This window comes from Saccostrea echinata, unplaced genomic scaffold (genome assembly GCF_033153115.1).
Source record: "Saccostrea echinata isolate AGI-Se365-2 ecotype Australia unplaced genomic scaffold, CSIRO_AGI_Sech_v1 ptg000054l, whole genome shotgun sequence".
Taxonomy (NCBI): domain Eukaryota; kingdom Metazoa; phylum Mollusca; class Bivalvia; order Ostreida; family Ostreidae; genus Saccostrea; species Saccostrea echinata.
In genome coordinates this window covers 35,570,825-35,592,813 of record NW_026889803.1, presented here as the reverse complement: position 1 = coordinate 35,592,813, position 21,989 = coordinate 35,570,825, and the positions used below count along the sequence as shown (strand labels likewise).

Below are 21,989 nucleotides of genomic sequence, written 5' to 3'. Positions count from 1 at the left end.
TTATCAGGCCCAGTACAATCACTACATTTAGCTGCGTAGCTTGAATTACCCACGTACTTGAAGTAGCTTTATTAAGCTACTCTAAAAGCTACTCCAATGCAAGTTTTCAAAAGTTTGCATTTTATATAAAATAGACCAAAAAAATGCAAGTATTTGACTACTGATATTTGTTCTATGGACCTTTTAAAAAGCAACCCAAAGCAAAGATAGTTAAACGCTGCTGCTTTTGAACACTTTTCAGGGTTAGAAACTCCCTAAAATTACAACTCGCAAATAGTTGCGAGTACCAAGAAAGTGAACTCGCAAAAAAGTCGCAGTATTATAAGACTACTCGCAATTTTCATATAAAGTTAAATTTATATAAATTAAATACATGTAACTTAAGGAAAAAGTAACTACTGTACAATACACAAAATACAACTACAGTGTGACTTTTAGTTAAATTACTGATTTAAATCAAAAACATTGTGTTCTGTCAAATTATATAATACAGTTTCAATGCAAAAAAAAAAAAATCAACTCGCAAGTTCTTGCGAGTTACCTAATTTTTAACTCGCAATTCAGGAATTCTAACTCACGTTTTGCGATTGTAAATAGTGAATTTCGAACCCTGCTTTTATAAGCATGTATAAGAATTATGACTTCTCATTGTGCTGAATTATTACCAATCATCATTATGAACAGAATTTGTCTTCTTTGTTATTTCATGCTAAAAGTATAGCCATTTGGTCACAAATTATTACTGTTGTGTATTGCCCCAAAACTTAGAAATTTAATTGCAAATGCAGTGAATGAGAGACACCTTGAAAAGTGATTTCTTCATGAATTGTTTTCAGACCAGTTGAAAGTTGAAAACTATCACTGCATCAAAGTGGGAATTTAAAAAAAAAAGTTGTATGTAATGAAAAAAAAAGATCACTTAAGAAAATAAGTATGATTTAGTAGCTAAAAAAAGCTACTTCAAGTAGCTGAATAAAGCTAATCTCAAGTAATTCAAGCTTCGAAGCTAAATGTACTGATTGTACCAGACTTGTTTATATTCTTCAAGATTGAGACATTCTTTTATTTAGAAAAGGTGTGATTTTTGTAGATTATCATTATTATGGCACAGTATAAGTTTTTAAATGCAAAAAAAAAGAAGAAAAAAAGAAATATCAATAAAACCTGTTCCTCGAACTACAGCAAAAACTTGAGATGTTGCTCTTACGTGTAATTAAGCACTGAATTTGTAGGTAGTGTAAACTAGGAAAAAAATGGAGATCAGTCGTCTTTTGAGTGACCCCTCCGAGGAAGAGGAACCTATCAGTAAACAGCTGACAATACTCATTGAACGTCGTAAAACTGAGGAGAAGAGGAAAGCCCTTGGTCATTGGGATATACTGCGGAAGTCCATCAGAAAGACAATTGATGCCGTAAAGGAGTCAGACTTGAAGAACAAAGTTGTGTCTCATGGAATTCATCACCTGCGCAAACTCAATCATGACCACTCTATAAAATCAGTAGCCTTTATGAAGGATAGAAAAGTAAATTGAAATAATCTCTTCTCTTACATAGATTTTTTTCATATTTGTAGTGTATGGATGTTAATTCAATATTTGTGGCTTTGACATTTTTTCTTCTTCTATAGAATCTGTGTATGAAATTTTCAAGTTTTGTTCACAAATTTTTGTTATATTTTTAAGGAATACTTGACAACAGATGGAGGGAATGTAACCATTTTTTTGGAGGATGGTCGCAAAAAAGCTACATACATTCCAGAGGAAACGATGGACACAATTATTTATTGTTCACACTCTGACCAGTTTGTAGGATTCACCAAAGGAGATGATGAACTCTTTGTAAGAGCATTATAGTTAACATTTTCCCCTTTTCATTATTCTCATATTAATTGATTTTATATTCAAATTCAACATGTTATAAAAGGACACTAAATCTTCAGTAATATCTGCCTCACAAAAGAAGATAGTTACAGTGAATTAATCAATGTGGTATTTTGATTTAGATTTTTGAAATTTTGAATAGTTGACTTACAGCTGTATCTAAGAAAAATAATCTATTTCTTATTGTTTCTATCTATTTTGAAGTTGATGAATAAAGAATTTGAAATCATCTCTCAAGCAAGAAATCCATGCAAAATAAATTTAGCCAAGTATAACCATAACACAACAGAGTTTGTAACATTTGGACCAGGGTATTTTGTGGTAAGTATAAAACAAAGCTGTCGTTTTAAGATCTCCTCCAAGGAAATGTTAATTGTTTATTGGCTCTACCTGTTTACGTTTCAGCTTGCTAATAGAATGAATTATGTAAAACATTTATACATTTGGTTGGGGTGAGGTTGGGGGTTGAAAATCAATGTACAATGTATCTGTGATTTTTTAATGTTGACAGGTACCTGTTATATATAGATTTTAAGAGGATTCTGATCGAGTTATCTTTCTTTTCATGTTAACATTTGCTTTTTCAAAGATATGATTTTGTCAATTTAAACTTTAAAAAAAGTCATTAGAACAGGATCAGTTTTAATTTTATCACTTTGGACTTGATATCACAACTATTTATACCTAATCTATAGTGTTGGGCTTTCCGCTATGGTGCAAGACATCTGATTCCTCGAAAGATGAACAAAATAGTATTCACAGCAGACAATGCTTTCTCTCATCTTGTTTTGGAAGAAACTGCGAGCCGTCAGCAACGTTGCTACCTGTCTCATGGCAAAGATGTTGTGGTAAGTGACCAAATAGTGAAAAAAAAAAATCAGGTCAAAAATAATTCTTTTGTAAAACTGACAAAATGTTTATTTTTTTACCCCTTATTTACTGTAAATACTATATTTAGATTAAATATTTTTAAAAAAATCAAGCATGTATTAGTAGTGATCTACATTTTAAAGCATCCACTTTCCACTCAAATTCAAAATTTTATTATACAGGTTTACAATGTATTTGGGGGAAATCAACTCACAATGAAAAAAGACCTCCATGAGCGCATGATAACTGGAATGACATTTTTTAATCCGCTGAAATATCTAATTACTGGTGCTAAAGATGGATCAAGTAAGTATTGATACCCTAAAATCAAAATATCAAATATATATTTTAAGCTTCATTATATACAAGTACATTGTATATAGATAAAAACAATTCATGTGCAATGATTGCTATATATTCCAGCTTATGATCACCTTATTAATCTACATTAAGTCTATAAATATATATATGTACACTTGAGGATATTTGACATCCAATTTCATTCTAAGTGAAGTAAAATGGGACTTAAATTTCTCAGAACTTTTTATTACCAGGATAAAAAAAGAATATCTGAACTTTGAACTCTTAATCTCATTTGCTTGGATTGTTTACAGTCAAAGTGTGGGACAATGAGTGGTACCTAAAGATGGTGTTTGTGGGCCACACCAGAGCCATTTCGGTTTTGTGTGTGTATCCAGATGGCCCAGCTGTTATTTCAGCCAGTCATGATTGTACTGTTAGAGTCTGGAACCTGGATTCTTGTGATGAAGTGGACAGGTAGGCTATCACAGGAAACGGACTGTAAACCATCTTCTTCTGTCATAATTACACTGTAAACCTTTCTACTCCTGTCATAAATATACAATTAAAATGTGCTGTAAACCAGTCTACTCCTGTCATCAGTTGCTGTAAACCAATTTAATTCTATCATAATTATACTGTAAACAATTCTGTTGTGATAATTACACTCTCCTGGGACTTTATTCTGTAGGCACTATAGTTCTATGAGAATTACATTTAAAACAATCTTTTTCTTGCCATTGCATAATTCTGTTGACGATCTACTTCAGTGATAATTACAATTTAACCCAGGGTACCTTTGTGATAAACAACTGACTTTTCTGTTTATAATCAAAGTCAAAATAACAAATGTTCATGAGTCTAACAATTAACTCTCAAATTTAATTTCAAAAATGTTTTTATCATAAAGTATGGATATAGACCCTTTTTCAGTATTGTTTGAAAATTTTTAATTCTTTTCATGAAATTGTAACAGAGTACATGAAAAGGTACAATGTAGATTGCGAGTACATGCAGTGGAGTTTATGTCTCCCAGTTGATTCGCTACACAAGAGCATGCTCTGCATATGAACAATTTTTAAAACAAGGCAAACTTTTGGCAAATAAGTTGATGAAACAAGAATATCAACAGTCTCAATTGAAATTAACATTTACAAATTCTATGGTCAATACATGACTTTGTAAGCAAATCTCTTGTTAAGTGGAACGTTGACTGGCCCTTTTCATACAAATTGTTGGCCTATTATTTTCACACTGAATTGTCTACAGATTTTTCTGTTTTCCCAATCAGTAAGAAGCACATGGCATGTATGACTGGTCAACAGGGGATGCTTACTCTTCCATGGCACCTGATTCCACCTCTGATGTTTATAGAGGTCCATGGTTGCTCTGCTCCAAATTTGTATTGTTTCAAAGGACTTTTGAACTTAATTACTGTTCGATATCTTTATACAGTGTATTTCATGTAAAAATTGCAACAGTGAAATGAAAGTCATATTTTTTATAGAGCTAAGTTAGATGCACCAGCCATTGGAATGGCCACAGAGCTGAATTATTTTGTGTTCTTCACTTACTCTTGGAAAACAGTAGACCTATGGAGAATCCAGCACCTGTTCAGCATTCATACTTCAATTGGGTAATAAACCATACTAGACAGTCAAACTTCATTATCTCAAACTCAAATAGGCTCACAAAAAATTAAGATATCCAGGGATTCAAGATTGAGGTTAAAATACTTAAAGAAAAAGTGGTTGAAACTTTAAAATCACTTCAAAATATTCACAGTACATGTATTGGAGAAGTTGTATGTCATAAGAGATCTTTGATATTATATTTTTGTCACACATAACATGTCGTGCAATGAATCATTTAGATCCTTAGCAGATATATAAATATGTTGAGACATGTCATTCAATAATGATATACTAAGTATATAAGTAAAATTTTATGCAGACAAAGAGTGGTAGCCATAAAACAGACAAGTCACCCCCACCATCCAATCCGCTCCCTTGTGGTGAGCAGGGACAGTAGTGTCCGTCTCATCACCCCTCCCAATGGGGAGGTCCTCACCACCCTACTGCTGGACCCAGCAAAGGGGATCATAGATGCAGCATATGCAATCAATGAAGGTAAGCTATATTTGAAATCTTGATCCTCTTCACAAGTAACTGCCAAAAGATTGGATGTTCCAGTTTATAACATCTAGTTTTTCCCCTTCATTTTAGATTTATAATACAATGTACAGCTATACATTTTGTTAATCTTATTATGACTTTTGTACTGTTTAATTACTAATTTTTACTACAACCATAGTGTTACTGTGATAGTTCATGTTTTCAGAAATGTTTATGACTTGTATTTGATCAGGGCATGTACATGTAGTGGTTAATATGTTTGCACATAATGTATTGCATCCTTCCATTTCTGAGAAGGAATTAAACAGAGAAATTGTTGTCATTCTGTCAGAACATGGAGATGTTGTTTTCGAGTACTGTACAAAAATCAGTCCCTTTAGAATTTAGATGAAATATGTTGTCTTTTTCAGAGAAATTATTTGTCGTTCTGAACAATGGAGATATCTTAAAGTGCTGTACAAAAATCAATCCTGTCAGAATTGAGAAAACCTGGAAAATTCAGAACCCTAGGGGTCAGTATCACTTCAGTTATCTTACAATTCTCCCATTAAGATTACACATGCAAGTTTTAAAGATAGAGATTTTGACTCAGTGTTAATTTGATATAATATGTAACTATACATTTAATACAATAATAGTTTTTTCCCAATCTGCTAGGTATTTATTTTAGAATAATTTATTTTAGAATAATTATTAATCAATATCTAGATTTATCATAGGTTCAACATTTGATCAGGTCACATACAGTCAAACCTCGTCATCTCGAACTCAATGGGACCGAGAAAAAACTTTGAGATATCCGAGAATTCAAGATATCCAGGGTAAAAACTTAAAGATAAAAGGGTTGCGACTTCCAAATCACTTCGACATATCCATGGTATTTGAGATATCAGTGTTCGAGATAACAAAGTTCAACTGTATATGAAAGAAAACTGCAGTTTGTGCATACTGTTCTCATGCATTATTCTTCCTTAAGAGAGAAATTTGGAAGAAAGTTGCTATTATAGATATACTTGTGTAAATTTTAAAGCACAGTCCCCCTGTTTGATTCTGATCACCACGACTAATTAAGTAGAACACAATTAGTGAAGATCTTGTGCAAATTAATAAGTTTTTTTTTAACATTATTATTTCTTTTAACACTTAGTTTTTATGCATGTTTCATAATTTCAGATTCACTCTTGTATTTTGCATGCCACAGTTTATATTAATGTTTGTTTTCACCTAAACCTACCCTGATTGTGGTGAATGCAGCCTAGTTAGATTTGAAGTCTATAAAAAAAAACTTATTTTTCCCATTTAAATACACATTTTTGGAAAAAAAGGTATCTAGAATGGATTTTTTTTAATGTTTAAATGGGGAAAATAAGTATTTCTGTTTTTTGATATATTTGTATCTCAGGACACAGTCACTTGTCTATGAAGTGTCTATTCAGAAACCTGAAGTTAAAGATTAACCAATATTTGATTAAAATATATAACAAGCTAACATAACCCTTTTTAATAGCAGATAACCCAACCCCAGCTAACATGCCTCTACACAGTCACACTCCAGCATAAACCTCGATTCACTTCTAACCCAGAATGATTTACTTATTCATTTATAGCATGCAATGCTATATTTTTTTCAGTTTTTAGAATGAGTTCACACATAACATAGGATAGTTATTTTACCTAAAATCTTAAATTTTTACATATATGATGGGCATAGAAGGTTTTGCATTGAATTTTGTTATGTACAATTCATAAACACCAACCAACATTTGTGTAAAAAAGAAATTCTAAAAAATCAAAATTTGAACACTTTTTAATTGGTAAAATATCAAAGGATGTGGGAAGATAAGGACCTTATTTGGTTCTTCAATTTACCTATGGATCCAATTAAGTTTAGATGCATACAGGTAACTCTTGATGGCTCGAACTTCGATCTCTCGAAGTTCTTGATCGCTCGAAGTGAGTCTCCGGTCCCGAATTTTTCCCCTATATAACTAAGCAAATTTACTCTTGATTTCTCGAACTCTTGATCTCTCGAAACCCTTGATCCCTCGAAGTCAAAATTCAGTCCCGCTATGCATATTCTATTAGATTTTACCCTCGATAGCTTGAAGTGGCTATGTGTATACAAGGTTATATAATTGGCACCTTTACCTGGACATTTAAATGGCCCCAGGCAGAAGACGCGGGTCTCGAGGAACGGGATGTTTATTCAGGTGACACTTATGCTGCAAGGTGATAATTGATTTATAATTAATCATTTTTGCCTATATGCTATTAAAATAATTATCATCGACTGTCTTACGATGATTCAGAGACGGAATGTCAGTGAAAAGTAGTAATTGATTACAAGACGAAACACTAATTTAATTTTTATTTCGAGTCGGTGTCAAAGTTAAACGAAATATGAAAAAGCATTAACAGCCTCAATGTCAATATGATGACTATTGTTGGACAAATACTTACAGAACTCCGTTCAATGATCATGTTAATATGGATTTATAGTCAATGCTACATGTATGTATGCGACGCGGTAAAATGTCGTTTTCATGTAACGAATGCGTAGTATGATGTCCATATTACAAAGAATAAATAAATATACATGAAATGATTTACATATTTTGCTTTACTCAGTTTAATGAAATATTCATCTAAATTACGAAAAAATATCGTTGTTTTATATAAACCACGTGTAAAAGGTTAGCACTGCATGAAAATCATTACATCCGGTAAGACTAATTTTAAAACCTGTCAACAAACCCGGAAAAATCCGGACTCTTGAAAACTCGAACTCTTGATCTCTCGAAGTTTTTCCACGGTCCCGCGGACTTCGAGGTATCGAGAGTTACCTGTATTTAAATTTTAAAACTATATCTTATAATAAGCATTGATTTTCATAAAATTCACATGCATATTTATAATTCCTTGTGAAGGTTACCTGGGTTTGACCCATTGCAATCTTCAACACATTTTTATCAACTTTAGGATGCCCTGGGAAATGTAGAGTACTTATATACTTACCTTATGAAGATTTTTACACTACATAGTTGTATCTTAATTATAATAGTGTACATACCTGTATAGCTACATGTATTTAGGCAATACAAATATATGTAGATGCATTTGAGGCTTAGAAGGCACCATTGATGCAACTTCAATCTTTAAAAAAATGAGTTTAAAAAAAAGTTTCTGTGATCATTGCATAAGCAAAAAATTATGTGTGTAAATAACATGTTCAACAAATTAACACGTGTTCATTAAAATATCTATATTTGTGTAGAAATAAAAGGAAACACAAGACATTAATTTTATATAAAAATTGTAAACAAGAACTTATCATTAATAACACTTCATAATTTCAATATCAATTATTTTAGAGATAATTTCACATGCCAGCCAATCATTTTCTCTTGTGGATAAGTTTAGTCTCTTAATCTACTAATAGATATTTATTGTCACCTGCATAAAATTGGCATTTCAAAAGTTATTGTCAACAAGTCTTTTTTTCACACAAACAAGGTATATATTATCCAGATAAAAAATACTGTCATTTTATTTTAAATTAATTTAAAACTAATTAATGTTATGTAAATATCATGTAATTATTTTTAATAATTTCAAACATTTACTTCTATAGACATGAAAATATTATCCTATCTCCGCTATACATGTAATATATGTTTCATCACTCCCATTCAGTAATTCTTTTTTTGCTCTCGAACATCTATTATGCCTCACATTCTGCTATGTTATATAGTTTTGTGAGTGTTTTGTGCATAAAAAATTTAGTAGAGTAAAGGGAGAAATGGATTCCATAATGTGTACCAGTAAGTTACTGGTTTTCTCCAACTCTCATTCCTTAACTTTTTCATTGTACATACATGCTTAGACACTCTGCAAGCCGCTTGTGTTATGGACCTTGAGCTGGATAAAATCTGGTAACTAACTCACAATTAGTTCTTATGAAATGACTGATGGACATTCCAAAACTAGTTTAGGCTTTCCTTAATTATCCCCCCCCCCCCCCCCCCCCCCCGCCTACATGCACACACCACCACCCCAGAAAATATAGTGAAGTTATCCTTCAGATTATGAGTTGATTAATAATAAACTATGGGAGATGAACATCATTAAATGCAACATCCACTTATATTAAAGAAATAAAAAAAAATGAAGTTAAAAACTTCACTAGGATATGAAATAGGTTGGTCATGTGATCCTGGTTGCTGTCTTTCATATTTTGGTAATCAATATATCGGGCTTCAAACATTATACTGACCTTTGGTTTTCTGATCATGGCTCTTCAGAGGCTTGTAACTATCTTCTGGTGTATGAGTATGTCCCAGACTTCAAGGCTGATGCCTGGGCAGCATTCAAACGAGGGTTAGCAACAAACACGATAGGTGACAATAGTTCCCAGACCAGCCGGGCCAAAACCATTCTCCTGGGTGGAAGGAAAGACGGTCACATCTGTGTGTTTGATTGGGATGACGGAAAAGTTATTTTTAGCATTGATGTAAGTGTTATTAAATGTTTTCTAATACTTAAACAGTTTCAAAGAAACTATTCAAGATATTATGCACTAGCTGATACATCTTCCATTTTGAATTTTGCCAATTACTTGAATTTACCATAAAATTCATCTATTTAAAAGAGACTACATTTAAGGAATTTTTTTTTAGTTTTGTGAGTGTTAATGTATAGATCAAGGAGGCTTGTAATTTAGGCATACTTCATGAAATGGGCTAACAACATTCACAAACTAAAATATATTCCTTATTTTGCTTTTTATACATTTAGAACCCCCAAAAAATGCATTCAATATTTGAATCCCTCTGCCCTATATCGTTATATTTTTGTTACCATCTCAGTAGCCTTGTGTTTCCCTTTGTATATAAATAATGTGACTGCATGTAAAAATGTCATTCAAATGAATTTTGTAGTTGGTTATAGAAATATTTACATGTAAGTACATGTACATGATAGATTTATATTTTTTTTGGCAGGCTCATGGAGTAAAGGGAGTGTTAAGTATGAAAGCTAATTCCAAACAAGATCAACTAATATCTGCTGGCAAAGGTAATATCTGCAGGCTACAGTTGTATTTCTAGAATCATCTATTGAATTATTTAAGAATGCTTCTCTTTGCTCAGTTCTAAATGAAGTATACTGCATGATGTACAAGACCCGATCACTTGATGCATGTACATAAATCTGTTCATCAGTTTTCAGTTTTGATTTAAGGAATCACTGTCTAGTTTGTTGGGTATACCAGGGCATTAACAACAGTTGGAAATGTGGAATTATTTGCATAATGGGCTTCACCTTGCCTGTTATGCATAAATTATCCCATGTTTCTAACTGTCCTTAAAGTACCTGGCATTCCCAACAAACTAGACAGTGATTCTTTATATTTATATGTGAAATAAATATGTAAATATAAGTAAAAAATGCTGTCTAAGAGATATGAAATATATGAGGCATTCCATGTTAATTTCCATAGTTCTTGTCCACTGATGTCAAATATAATGACAACCAAATGCAAATTGACATGCATAATAGTCACTTGATCTTCCACTTGGCGAAATTTGCATACAGATGTAATTATTGAGAAATATATACATTTTTTTTTTGTCAAAAATAAAAACTGTCACAAATAATAAAAATACTTATTTCTACATATGGCTGCTAGTTCATTGATGGGCATGGTTTTAAAAAATCATGCACGGGGCAGGAGAAAGAGAGAGACAATGAAAGAGAAGTAGGTTGGGCTTAGAGCATGTGAATTTATGGAATCAAGAGCATGTAAATTTAAGAAATAACTGTCAGATTTTTTGTTTTATGATGATTATCAAGCAATTGCATTGTGTGATAATTTTATGCAAAAACGCCAAAGGCTTTTATGCAAATTATCACACAAGCCAATTGCTTGATCACACCATAAAACCAAAAAATTAGACAGTGATTCCTTAAATCAACACACTTAACTTTCAAAGAGTTATCACAGAGAAAACACTTGGAAATGTAAATATATATGGCTAGCTGCTATTAATTAAGAAAAAGAACATTATATTATTGCAAATTGCTTCTCCCTCTGTAGAGTATGTTTTGATCAAGACTATTGGTTTGAACACTGATGTTCAAGATAGAACCTAGAACAAACAAGTACATGTATAGACCTAAATGTATCATAAGAACTTTTTCTTTTAGTTATTTTTAAAAGTAAGATCCATTGTTGACAAAATATGTCAATATCAAAATCTCCTAACCAATAGAAATAAGATTGATTGCAATATGTATAGATATTTTGATTGTAAATGTATAAAGTACATGTATTATGTATGTCAAGGGAAGTTTGAAGGACAAAACTTTTAGATAATTAATTTATTTTTCTTAAGAAGTGCATGTAATCTACAGTAAAATTATTAAATTGTTTTTATGAAAATTATCCATAATTTCATGCCCATGAAAAAGATTAGAGATGTTATTGGAGAGGAAACATATTTCTGATTCTTTTTTTATCTGTACCGAAAATTTGGTTTTAAACTAAAAATGGCTTTTCAGCTTATGTATGAGGCAAATAGGAAAATGTTAAGTTACACTGCCATTCGTAAATGCCATAATAAAGAGAATCCAGTTGTTTTTTAATGAAATTCGTTTGGAAGATGGACACTTCACTCAAGCTTTTGTCTTAAAAAATCCAAATTTAAAGACCATTAAATATGGATCAGTAAATCCACACTGTTTACATAACTTTCTCTTCTGAACTACTGGGCTAGTATAAGAATTGCTAAAAGTGTCTTTATGAGTTAAGGAGATTTGATTTTGTTGTCACCTGCTTTCACTAAAATTGGGGGATATTAATTTGGGTCTATCTGTCCATCTGTCTGTCAGTGTGTAACACTTTCGTTTCCAGACAATATCTCAAAAAGTCTTTGAGCTTTTGGAATGAAATTTGATATCACAACTCGATCCCTATGGACTAAAGAAGACCCCTGTTGATTTTGAAGTCAAAAGTTCAGAGCTCAAGGTCATAAATTCATACATTTTGTCTATGTTTAGCACCTTCATTTCTGGGCAATATCTTAATAAACCTTTAATATCTTAATAAACCTTTGAGCTTTTGGAATGAAATTTTATATCACAACTCCTTATAGTCTATAGAAGACCCCTATTGATATTGAGGTCAAAAGTTTAAAACTCAAGGTCAGAAAATCAATTACATTGCGAATAACATTTTCCAGATGATAACTTAAGTTTCCTTTGAAATTTTTCCAATAAAATTTAATATTACAGTTTCCTATGGCCTAAAAAAGACCCCTATTTATTTTGAGGTCCAAAGGTCAAGATCATAAATTCATACATTCTGTCAGTGTGTAATACTTTAAAATATCTTAAAAAGCCTTTGAAAAGCTTTTGCAGTGAAATTTTATACCACTATACTACTTATGACCTTAAGAAGACTCCTTTTGGTTATGAGGTCAAAAGGTCAAGGTCAGAAGATCATACATTGCAAATAAGTTTTCAGACGATAACTGTAGTTTCTTTGAGCTTGTTCAAATAAAGGCTCATTTTAGCTTGGAATCATGGTAATTTAGAGAGACCAAAAAAAAAAAAAAAGTGAAGTGGCATAATTATATTCTCTCTGGAAACATATGAGGTCTGATTTTTACAAAAAAAAATGTAAGAGAAATTTTGTTAACGTTCCACATACATGTATATTTCAGTGTCATTTAATGTATTGACACATCCTAAAGCAGATGCAGGTCTCTTTGATTTATGGAACCTTTTTAGCTCACCTGAGCAAAAGGCTCAAGTGAGCTTTTCTGATCAAAATTTGTCCGTTGTCTGTCGTCGTTGTCGTTGTTGTTGTAAACTTTTCACATTTTCATCTTCTTCTCAAGAACCACTGGGCCAAATTCAACCAAACTTGCCACAAAGCATCCTTGGGTAAAGGGGATTCAAGTTTGTTCAAGTGAAGGGCCACGCCCTCTTTCAAGGGGATCATTTAAAAATCTTCTTCTCAAGAACCACTGGGCCAGGAAAGATGAAACCTATGTGGAAACATCCTCAGGTAATGTAGATTCAAGTTTGTTCAAATCATGACCCCAGGGGGTAGGGTGGGGCCACAATGGGGGATCCAAGTTTTACATAGAAATAAATAGGAAAATATCTTTAAAAATCTTCTTCTTAAAAACAGTAAAGCCAAGATCGGTCATATTTATATGGAAGCATCCTCAGGTAGTGTAGATTCAAGTTTGTTCAAATCATGACCCCCGGGGTTGGGTGGGGCCACAATGGGGGATCCAAGTTTTACATAGAAATATATAGGAAAATAACTTTAAAAATCTTCTTCTTAAGATTAGCAAAGCCATGATTGGTCATATTTATATGGAAGCATCCTCAGGTAGTGTAGATTCAAGTTTGTTCAAATCAGGACCCCCGGGGTTGGGTGGGGCCACAATGGGGGATCAAAGTTTTACATAGAAATATATAGGAAAATATCTTTAAATATCTTCTTCTTAAGAACAGCAATGCCATGATTAGTCATATTTTTATGGAAGCATCCTCAGGTAGTGAAGATTCAAGTTTGTTCAAATCATGATCCCCGGGGGTAGGGTGGGGCCACAATGGGGGATCCAAGTTTTACATAGAAATATATAGGAAAATATATCTAAAATCTTCTTTTTAAAAACAGTAAAGCCATGATTGGTCATATTTATATTGAAGCATCCTCAGGTAGTGAAGATTCAAATTTGTTCAAATCATGACCCCCGGGGGTAGGGTGGGGCCACAATGGGGGATCCAAGTTTTACATAGAAATATATACGAAAATATCTCTAAAATCTTCTTCTTAAGAACAGTAAAGCCATGATTGGTCATATTTATATGGAAGCATCCTCAGATAGTGAAGATTCAAGTTTGTTCAAATCATTACCCCGGGGATAGGTTGGGGCCACAATGGGTGATCAAAGTTTACAGAGGAATATATAGGAAAAAGTCTTTTTCTCAAGAACAGAAAAGCCATGATTAGTCAAATTGATATGGAGGCATCTTTGGGTAGTGTAGAATGAAATTTGTTCAAATGAGGGCCCCAGGGGTAGGGTGGGGCCACAATGGGGGATCAAATTTTTACAAATGAATATATGGGAAAAAAATCTGATGCTCAAGAACAACAAAACCATTTGTTATATTGATATGAAAGCATCATCAGGTAGTTTAAAATTCAACACCCCCCTCCCTGTAAACTTTTCAATACTGTATTGATTTTTGCTTTTTTCCTAGCCAATGTGCTCAGGTGAGCGATGTGGCCCATGGGCCTCTTGTTTGAGGATTTGGCCACAATAAAATCAGAAGTTTTATATAACACCAATAAGCATATGAAGCAATGCTTTCAATGCAATCTACATTGTGTTTTTCCATACAGATAACATTATAAAGGTATGGCGTCTGTACCCTTTCGCTGAGGAAGCACTGGCTCCCTTGATGTCGTTTTATTGCGCTCACACCCCTGTTCACATGACCATGTTGAAGACAAATCTGTGTGTAGCATTCCAGGATCATGCCACAGCTACATATAATATTGTCATTTACAATCTCAAGGACAGAAGTAAGTGTTTTGTTTTTATTGGTAATATATTATGGCCTAATTAGCAAAAGGTTAGATGATACCTAGAGTACCTAGACCAAGGACATTTGATTGACCCTCAGTACCTATAGTACATTGATTATTGTATTGATTACAATGTTTCATATGAAAGTTAAACATCCTGTATGTTAATTTATTAAAAAAAAAAATTAATATTAGAAAAAGGTACAATAGAATGTTTGTTAATCAAAAATAAGTGCCAACTTTGTAAAATGTTTTCCCCAATTTGAAGAAGGTTTATAAAGGTCCTTTTTTCCACAAGCTTAAAAAAGAGCAAGGGAGATAATTTGAAACCTGTCCATGGTGGTGTAATTTTGGGAATATTTAAATAATGAATGATGTCAGATACACATGTTTTAGCTATGTTTTCAGTTCCCACTTTCTATGGTAGGTTCAAAGTGGGGAGATCTTGTACCAGCTCTTGGTAATCTGAGTTCATATTTATTATTCTCTTTTTATTTAACAGACATCAAAGTCATTTATGCCATTTTAAAGCATAATGATTCATTTTTTTCATAAATATATTTTATAAGCAAATGAAAATCATGATGAATTACAAAGGCATTTATTCAAAGTTCCCTTGTTTAATTTTACATATAACAAGTTCTCTTAAAGGAATCTATAAAATTAAAATTGAAAAAAAAAGAAACAAAATAAAAAAAAGAGAAATGGATAATTTATGTTTATGATTCTGCTGAACATTTTTATACCCCCCTCCCCCCCCCCCCTTTCCAAAATAAAAAAAAATGCATGGTAATAAAACCATTAGACATTTTGGTATATGGTATCAATGACTGAGATGTCTGTTTTGGGTCACTTTAAGGTTTCACATTTGGAGGTCCTTTGTACAAAATCTATTATCTTTATACTGTTTTATTGCCATGTTGCTTTGAAAACCAGGTTTTCCTTTTTTTAGTGTTGCAAACATGGAAAACATTTATGATGACTTTTATTTTTCTAAATGTATGTACATATATCTAGAAAACAGGAAAACCCAGTTTTTAAAGATGTATGTGATGAGAAATATTATTATTATTATTATCTGTTATGGGTATGTGGATGTTTTTGTTGAGTTCAAATGTAAGCTAGGGAACTTAAGTTCAGCCATATCAGCATATAGACTTGTGTGCAAATCCAAAACGGTTGTAGAGATGTGCATGTCTTCAACTAGGGAACTTAAGCCATATCAGCATATAGACTTGTGTGCAAATCCAAAACGGTTGTAGAGACGTGCATGTCTTCAACAGCAATTAAGACTGTCATGCTTAAATACTTTCAATATTTTAAACCAGTCTAAATGAATGTCAAGTTTACTTTTAATTTACATTACTTTTTTGCTAATATATTTATTTTGATCCAACTGTTCAATAAATATTGCAAAGCATATCATATGTAATTGTAAGAACAGAAGTCATTTTCAAGATATTGTGTGTGTTTTATATGAGGAATTTGGTCAAGTTCTCTTAAAAACATCTTAATGCACCTTTTCATGGCTTTCTACACCAATGCTTTTAGTGTTTGGGGGAGGAATGGACAGCAAAAAAAGTTTAGAAATTCATTCCAGTAAGTGGAGAGGCTGAGAATAACAAGCACTTTTAAATGATGCACACAGTTCACTCCCTTTGATCCAGCACATTGGTGTTCATGTTCTGTTCATAAAATATAATGTTAGAGAACTTTCATGTTGTGTTGACATAAAATGTAATGGTAGGAGAATTTAAGGATACATCAGGTGGAAAAAAGAGTGTAATATTATAGAAAATGATTTTAAATGTCTTCTTAAATGCGTGTCTACGAGAAAACCATGCAAAATCCAAATTTTATTATGAAAGGCATTGTGATCATTTTGACTGATTTTATTGTTTCTGATTAGCATCATGTGTCCTCTAATAAATCCCAGTATCAAAACTGTCAGGTACCTTTGGGGATCCCTATTATAGCCCTACATTCTATTTTTAGCACATTTTATGAAAATATTTTGAAAAACACCCATAGATTAAGAGAAAAAAATTGCAGGAAAAAATGCACTTTTATTCAAATGTTACATATTAAATAAATTTAAAGGAAGTGCTCTAACTAGAAATATTGTATTTAATTTCATTTATCAACACTGATTCTGTAAAAGTGGGGTCTAAAATTAGATTAAATCAATGTGTTTAAAATACCACTATCTTTAGAATGCTGTAAAAACCCAAGAAACGCTTAAAACATTATAAATATCAGTTTAATTGCAAAAATCCTTCAAAATCAATATATAGTTAAAAGGAATTTGGTTGCAAATGGCATTATGCTAATTTAAAAATAGATTGAAGTTGGCTGAAACTATTAGAAAAATTATCTCCCTTAGTGGAACTCTCCTTATTTAAAGGAATTAAAAGTGTGATGTCTTAATGGCAGACGAAAAGATGAAGTGTTGATTTGAGGACAATATTATGATAAAAGATCTCTAGCTTTGTTGAAAGATTGTAAAATAGATTCAGTTGAATATACAAGGTATTTTAAATGCAGCACATAAGACATTTCTGTCCGTGAAACGCTTCTTATCGTTAACCATCTTGAACCATACAGCTGTTATGGGACTTGGACAGTCTAATTTCTGTAAACATACCTACATGTACATGTATGTGTCAAACACAGAAATATACTTGGTCTACACTGGAAAAGGAAAAAAGAACATGTTGTCACCCATACCTGATAGGGGAGACGCTATTATGCAAACCCGTTAACCGAGAGGGTCAAGCTGAATGAGGTTTTGCCTGTTGGAACTGGTAAGAACATTATGCAGTTTAAAAACTTAAGAAATTTTGCTAAACCATTGAAATTAACTTAATTTCTGACCTTAAAGTTTTCAGAGAGACACTGTACATGATATTTGGGTTGTCAATAAGAAATGAAACAGATTTATAAAAAAAAAAAAAAAAAGCATGTTGGGGGTTCCTCCCCTTAGTGAGGGTTGAGAGGGCAATACCAGAGTAATTGGGGAATTATGTCATTATAGGTGAAGAAATTCCCCAGTCCCACAGGTCTTAAGGACAACCCTATACATGTAAATATAATATCACAAAGTGATATCATAATTGGAAATATTTACTGACTTTGTGTTTATAGTTTGTGAAAACCTATTGATATCAAGTTTATACAACTTACATGTCCAATCTATAATGATTTATATCTATCAACTAATTTGATTCCTAATTGTTACAGGTATATGCAAAAGATGTATAGAAACACACTTTAAAAAATCAGTATGGAAGTAAAGCTGAAGGAAGAGCTTAAAGGTACATATACATATACTGTGTGTTTATAATTATATGTAAAAGTTTTATCAAATTATTTCTAAAATTTACTCAGTAACTTATACATCAAGTTTCACTTATGAAGCAAAATTACCTGCTTTTATTATGTTATAGCTGAAATACATGTAAAAAGTGAAAACTCTTGAGCAGCAGTCCACTTGCTAATTCTTGTTCTCATTTGAGTATATTTAGTACTCACATAAATTAAGGATTCTACAGTAAATGTTGATGAATGGCTTTTACACTCAATAGTTTCATAATCTTGATCATTTCACATGTAAATGATCCGATCCTGTTTGGAAATAAAATTTCAATTGCATATTGTTTTGAATTAGTTCTAAAAATAAAATCTCAAGTGTGATTTCTGTTTCATTTTATGTGTACATAACTGGTTATAAGTATTCATGTAACTATGAGGATTATTAAGTATTGTATAGTTAATATTAAAATTAATGTTTATTCTTTAGCAGAAATGTGTTCCTATTGACAAGGCAACAATTGAATCAAACCAAACAGGTGATCACTTACTGTAATATAATATAATATTTTTAAGGTTCTACATAATAATAAAGATAATGTCAATGTTTAATATCTCAAAAAATAAAATTAACAAATATGTTTCATTTCCACACTGAAAAATATAACCAAGTGGACATTGTTCTCATGCAGTTCAATGACATGAACCAGAGTTTGTACATGTGGTTAACATTTTATAATGTATACATACAAGTTACTATAATCATGATAATATACATGTAACTGCTCATTCACATTACTGATAAGTAAAATAACAAAGAACAGTTTATGTGAAGTAAGGTCTAAATGGTGAAGATGCCTGAATATGTGACTGATAAACTGAAAAGTCCAGTCCATATAGTTCAAGTTTTGAGCTTTAAAATTATTTAATTATGATTCATTCAAAATGTTTCAGCATTAGCCTTTTTAGCATTAACTGTAATGTATAAGGGTATATATACTTCATGGCTTTTTCAATTATTTTACAGAGCAAAGAGTGGAGGAAAATGGAAGAAGTCATGGACTTAACAGAAAACATATGACCTAATACCTGCAGGTAACAGCCCCCCCCAACCCCCCCAATAAATGTTTATTGGTCTGTCCATTGGTCATTCTGTCTGCACATGTATGTACTATAACACTTTAATTTGGGAACAATATCTCTTAAAGCCTTTGAGCTTTTGCAATATCATTTCATATCACAACTCCTTACAGCCTAGAGAAGATCCCTATTGGTTTGAGGTCAAAAGGTCAAGGTTGGAAATTCCTACAATACAAAAAAAACTCAAATAATAACTTTAGTTTCCCTTGAGCTTTTTCTGTTAAATTTTATATCATAATTCCCAATGACTTAAAGAAATCCCCTTTGATTTCAAAGTTAAAAGGTTTAGTTGAAAAATTCATATCTTGCAATAAATAATGTCCTGGTGATAACTTTGGTTCTCTTTGAGGTCTTGAATTTATTTCTTTAATAAAAAAAGACACCAATTGACTTTAAGGCCAAAAGCTGAAAGGTTAAGGTTGACCTTTTTCTTTTTCCATCTGCATTTTTTTTGGTCCAGTTCTTCCATCCTCATTTTTTTCCATAAGTGGGGGCCACAATTCTCTGAATTAGCTTGTTTTATATTTGGATCATGTGCAGGTTTGCATTAAACTCAATTAGCCATTTAAGGGATTTGGATCTCTTACAAAATAGGAAATAAAGGTGATTCAGGCTAGCATTGCCAAGGTCCCTTTGTTGTAAAATTGAAATTATTCCCTAATTCCCAATGTCATTTAGAACATCAAAATACATGCTCTTTTGCTTTTGGGTATAAATGAAAATTTACTGTACTAAAATGTCTTCTTTGATTATCATAATTATTGCAATATCAATTATGAACTTTAATTCAAACATCAATTTGTCATTGCTTTTACAGATTTTGAATTCATATCATCAGTGCATATAAATTGGTCAAAAGATGAAAGATCTCAGCATAAATTGTTCAATCATGCAAAGCATATCCTGTCAAATGGAGATTACCCTCCCTTAAAGTGTCAAGTATCTCAGAAATTGGACTATTTGCAATGCTGTTCAGGAATATTTTACAGTCAGTACATTTAGCAATAGGGCCTGTTGCACCATGCCAAGGTACAGAGTTGATGCTTCAAGCTGTCGACGGCATTCCAAAGGAAAAGGATGAAACTTTTTTTTAGCTTACCTGAGCCGAAGGCTCAAGTGAGCTTTTCTGATCGAAATATGTCCATTGTCTGTCGTCGTCGTTGTCGTGGTTGTAAACTTTTCACATTTTCATCTTCTTCTCAAGAACCACTGTGCCAATTTCAACCAAACTTTCCACAAAGTATCCTTGGGTAAAGGGAATTCAAGTTTGTTCAAATGAAGGGTCACACCTTCTTCCAAGGGGAGATAATCATGAATTTGTGAAAAATTGATGGCATCACCTAAAAACTTGTCAAGAACCACTGTGCTTGAAAATATGAAACTTATATGGAAGCATCCTCAGGTAGTGTAGATCCAAGTTTGTTCAAATCATGACTTCCAGGGGTAGGGTGGGGCCACAATGGGTGATCAAAGTTTTACTTAGGAATACATAGGAAAAAGCCTTTAAAAATCTTCTTCTCAGAAACAGCAAAGCCATGATTGATCATATTTAAAAGGAAGCATCCTCAAGTAGTGTAGGTTCAAATTTGTTCCAATCATGACCCCCGTGAGTAGGGTGGGGCCAGAATGGTTGATCAAAGTTTTGCATATAATACATGTACATAGGAAAAATTTGTAAAAATCTTCTTCTCAAGAACAGCAAAGCCATGATTGGTCATTTTTATATGGGTGCATCCTCAGGTAGTGAAGATTCAAGTTTGTTCCAGTCATGACCCCCCCTCCCCCCAGGGGTAGGGTGGGGCCACAATGGGTGATCAAAGTTTTACATAGGAATACATAGGAAAAAGCCTTTTAAAATCTTCTTCTCAAGAACAGCAAAGCCATAATTAGTCATATTTAAATGGAAGCATCCTCAGGTAATGTAGACTCAAATTTTGTTCAAATCATGACCCCCCCCCCCCCCCCCAAGAGAATAGGGGGGCCATAACAGGGGATCAAAGTTATACAAAGGAATACAAATGTTATATCAATAAAAATTGTCTTGTTAAGAACAGCATAGCCATTATTTGTCATATTAATTCAAATATTATTTTGCTTTATTTCAGCGTAGTAGCTTCAAATGAGTTTTTAATTTTTTTTTTTTTTTGACATTTTAAAATTAGAGATCATCTTAGTAATAAAATTTTTTATAATGTTGCTGTCTTTAAATTTTCTCTGTAAAAGTAACATGTACATGTACATGATACATTTGGTATTTTTCAAATGCAGTTGAAGGAATTTAATTGAGCATTGTCAAATATTTCATTTAAATACTAGTTGTGTTTTTATGACTTTATGGTATTAAAAAAGACATAAACTTTGTTCTGTTCATTCATTTGTATAATTTTAGGGCAAACAAAATCAGCATTTTTATAAAATGTTTTGCATGTTTAAAAACAACTTTTGCAATGAAGAACTGTATGAAATTTGGGCAACACTGTGAAAAAGTGGATTTTATTTACTGATGTGTTCACACTTTTGAACAATCTCTCTGTTAAACTTGCAATTTTATGTATTTGCAGTTTTTGCAATGTGCATTTTCATGCTAAGGGATCCTGTAAAATGAGCCCCATAGCTACATGTATAGCCAGTTCATTGCTATAATACATTAAGCCTTGTCAAAAACTCATGATTTTTAGCTCTACTGGTTAGAGACCAGAAGAGCTTATGCGATAGTAAGGGGTTGGTCGTCTGTCTGTCCGTCAACAA

At 32.4% G+C, this 21,989-nt stretch overlaps 1 protein-coding gene and 1 long non-coding RNA gene across 2 annotated transcripts in view; both read left to right on the top strand.

The window, feature by feature from the left end:
- The window catches only part of LOC133171594 (WD repeat-containing protein 97-like), a 58,466-nt gene that overhangs the window by 223 nt on the left and 36,254 nt on the right, over positions 1 to 21,989 (top strand). The window contains exons 2-14 of the mRNA XM_061306377.1: positions 1,233 to 1,523; positions 1,683 to 1,838; positions 2,085 to 2,201; positions 2,576 to 2,728; positions 2,933 to 3,056; positions 3,365 to 3,527; positions 4,558 to 4,686; positions 5,004 to 5,179; positions 5,596 to 5,697; positions 9,487 to 9,695; positions 10,186 to 10,258; positions 14,607 to 14,789; positions 16,344 to 16,391. Coding sequence (XP_061162361.1) covers positions 1,254 to 1,523; positions 1,683 to 1,838; positions 2,085 to 2,201; positions 2,576 to 2,728; positions 2,933 to 3,056; positions 3,365 to 3,527; positions 4,558 to 4,686; positions 5,004 to 5,179; positions 5,596 to 5,697; positions 9,487 to 9,695; positions 10,186 to 10,258; positions 14,607 to 14,789; positions 16,344 to 16,391 — 1,903 coding nt within the window. The 5' untranslated portion in view covers positions 1,233 to 1,253. The remainder of the gene's footprint in view (positions 1 to 1,232; positions 1,524 to 1,682; positions 1,839 to 2,084; positions 2,202 to 2,575; positions 2,729 to 2,932; positions 3,057 to 3,364; positions 3,528 to 4,557; positions 4,687 to 5,003; positions 5,180 to 5,595; positions 5,698 to 9,486; positions 9,696 to 10,185; positions 10,259 to 14,606; positions 14,790 to 16,343; positions 16,392 to 21,989) is intronic.
- Positions 17,051 to 21,297, top strand: LOC133206336 (uncharacterized). Its single transcript, XR_009723748.1, has 5 exons — positions 17,051 to 17,596; positions 18,033 to 18,106; positions 18,592 to 18,640; positions 19,129 to 19,196; positions 20,059 to 21,297. It is a non-coding gene; the product is annotated as an uncharacterized LOC133206336 (long non-coding RNA).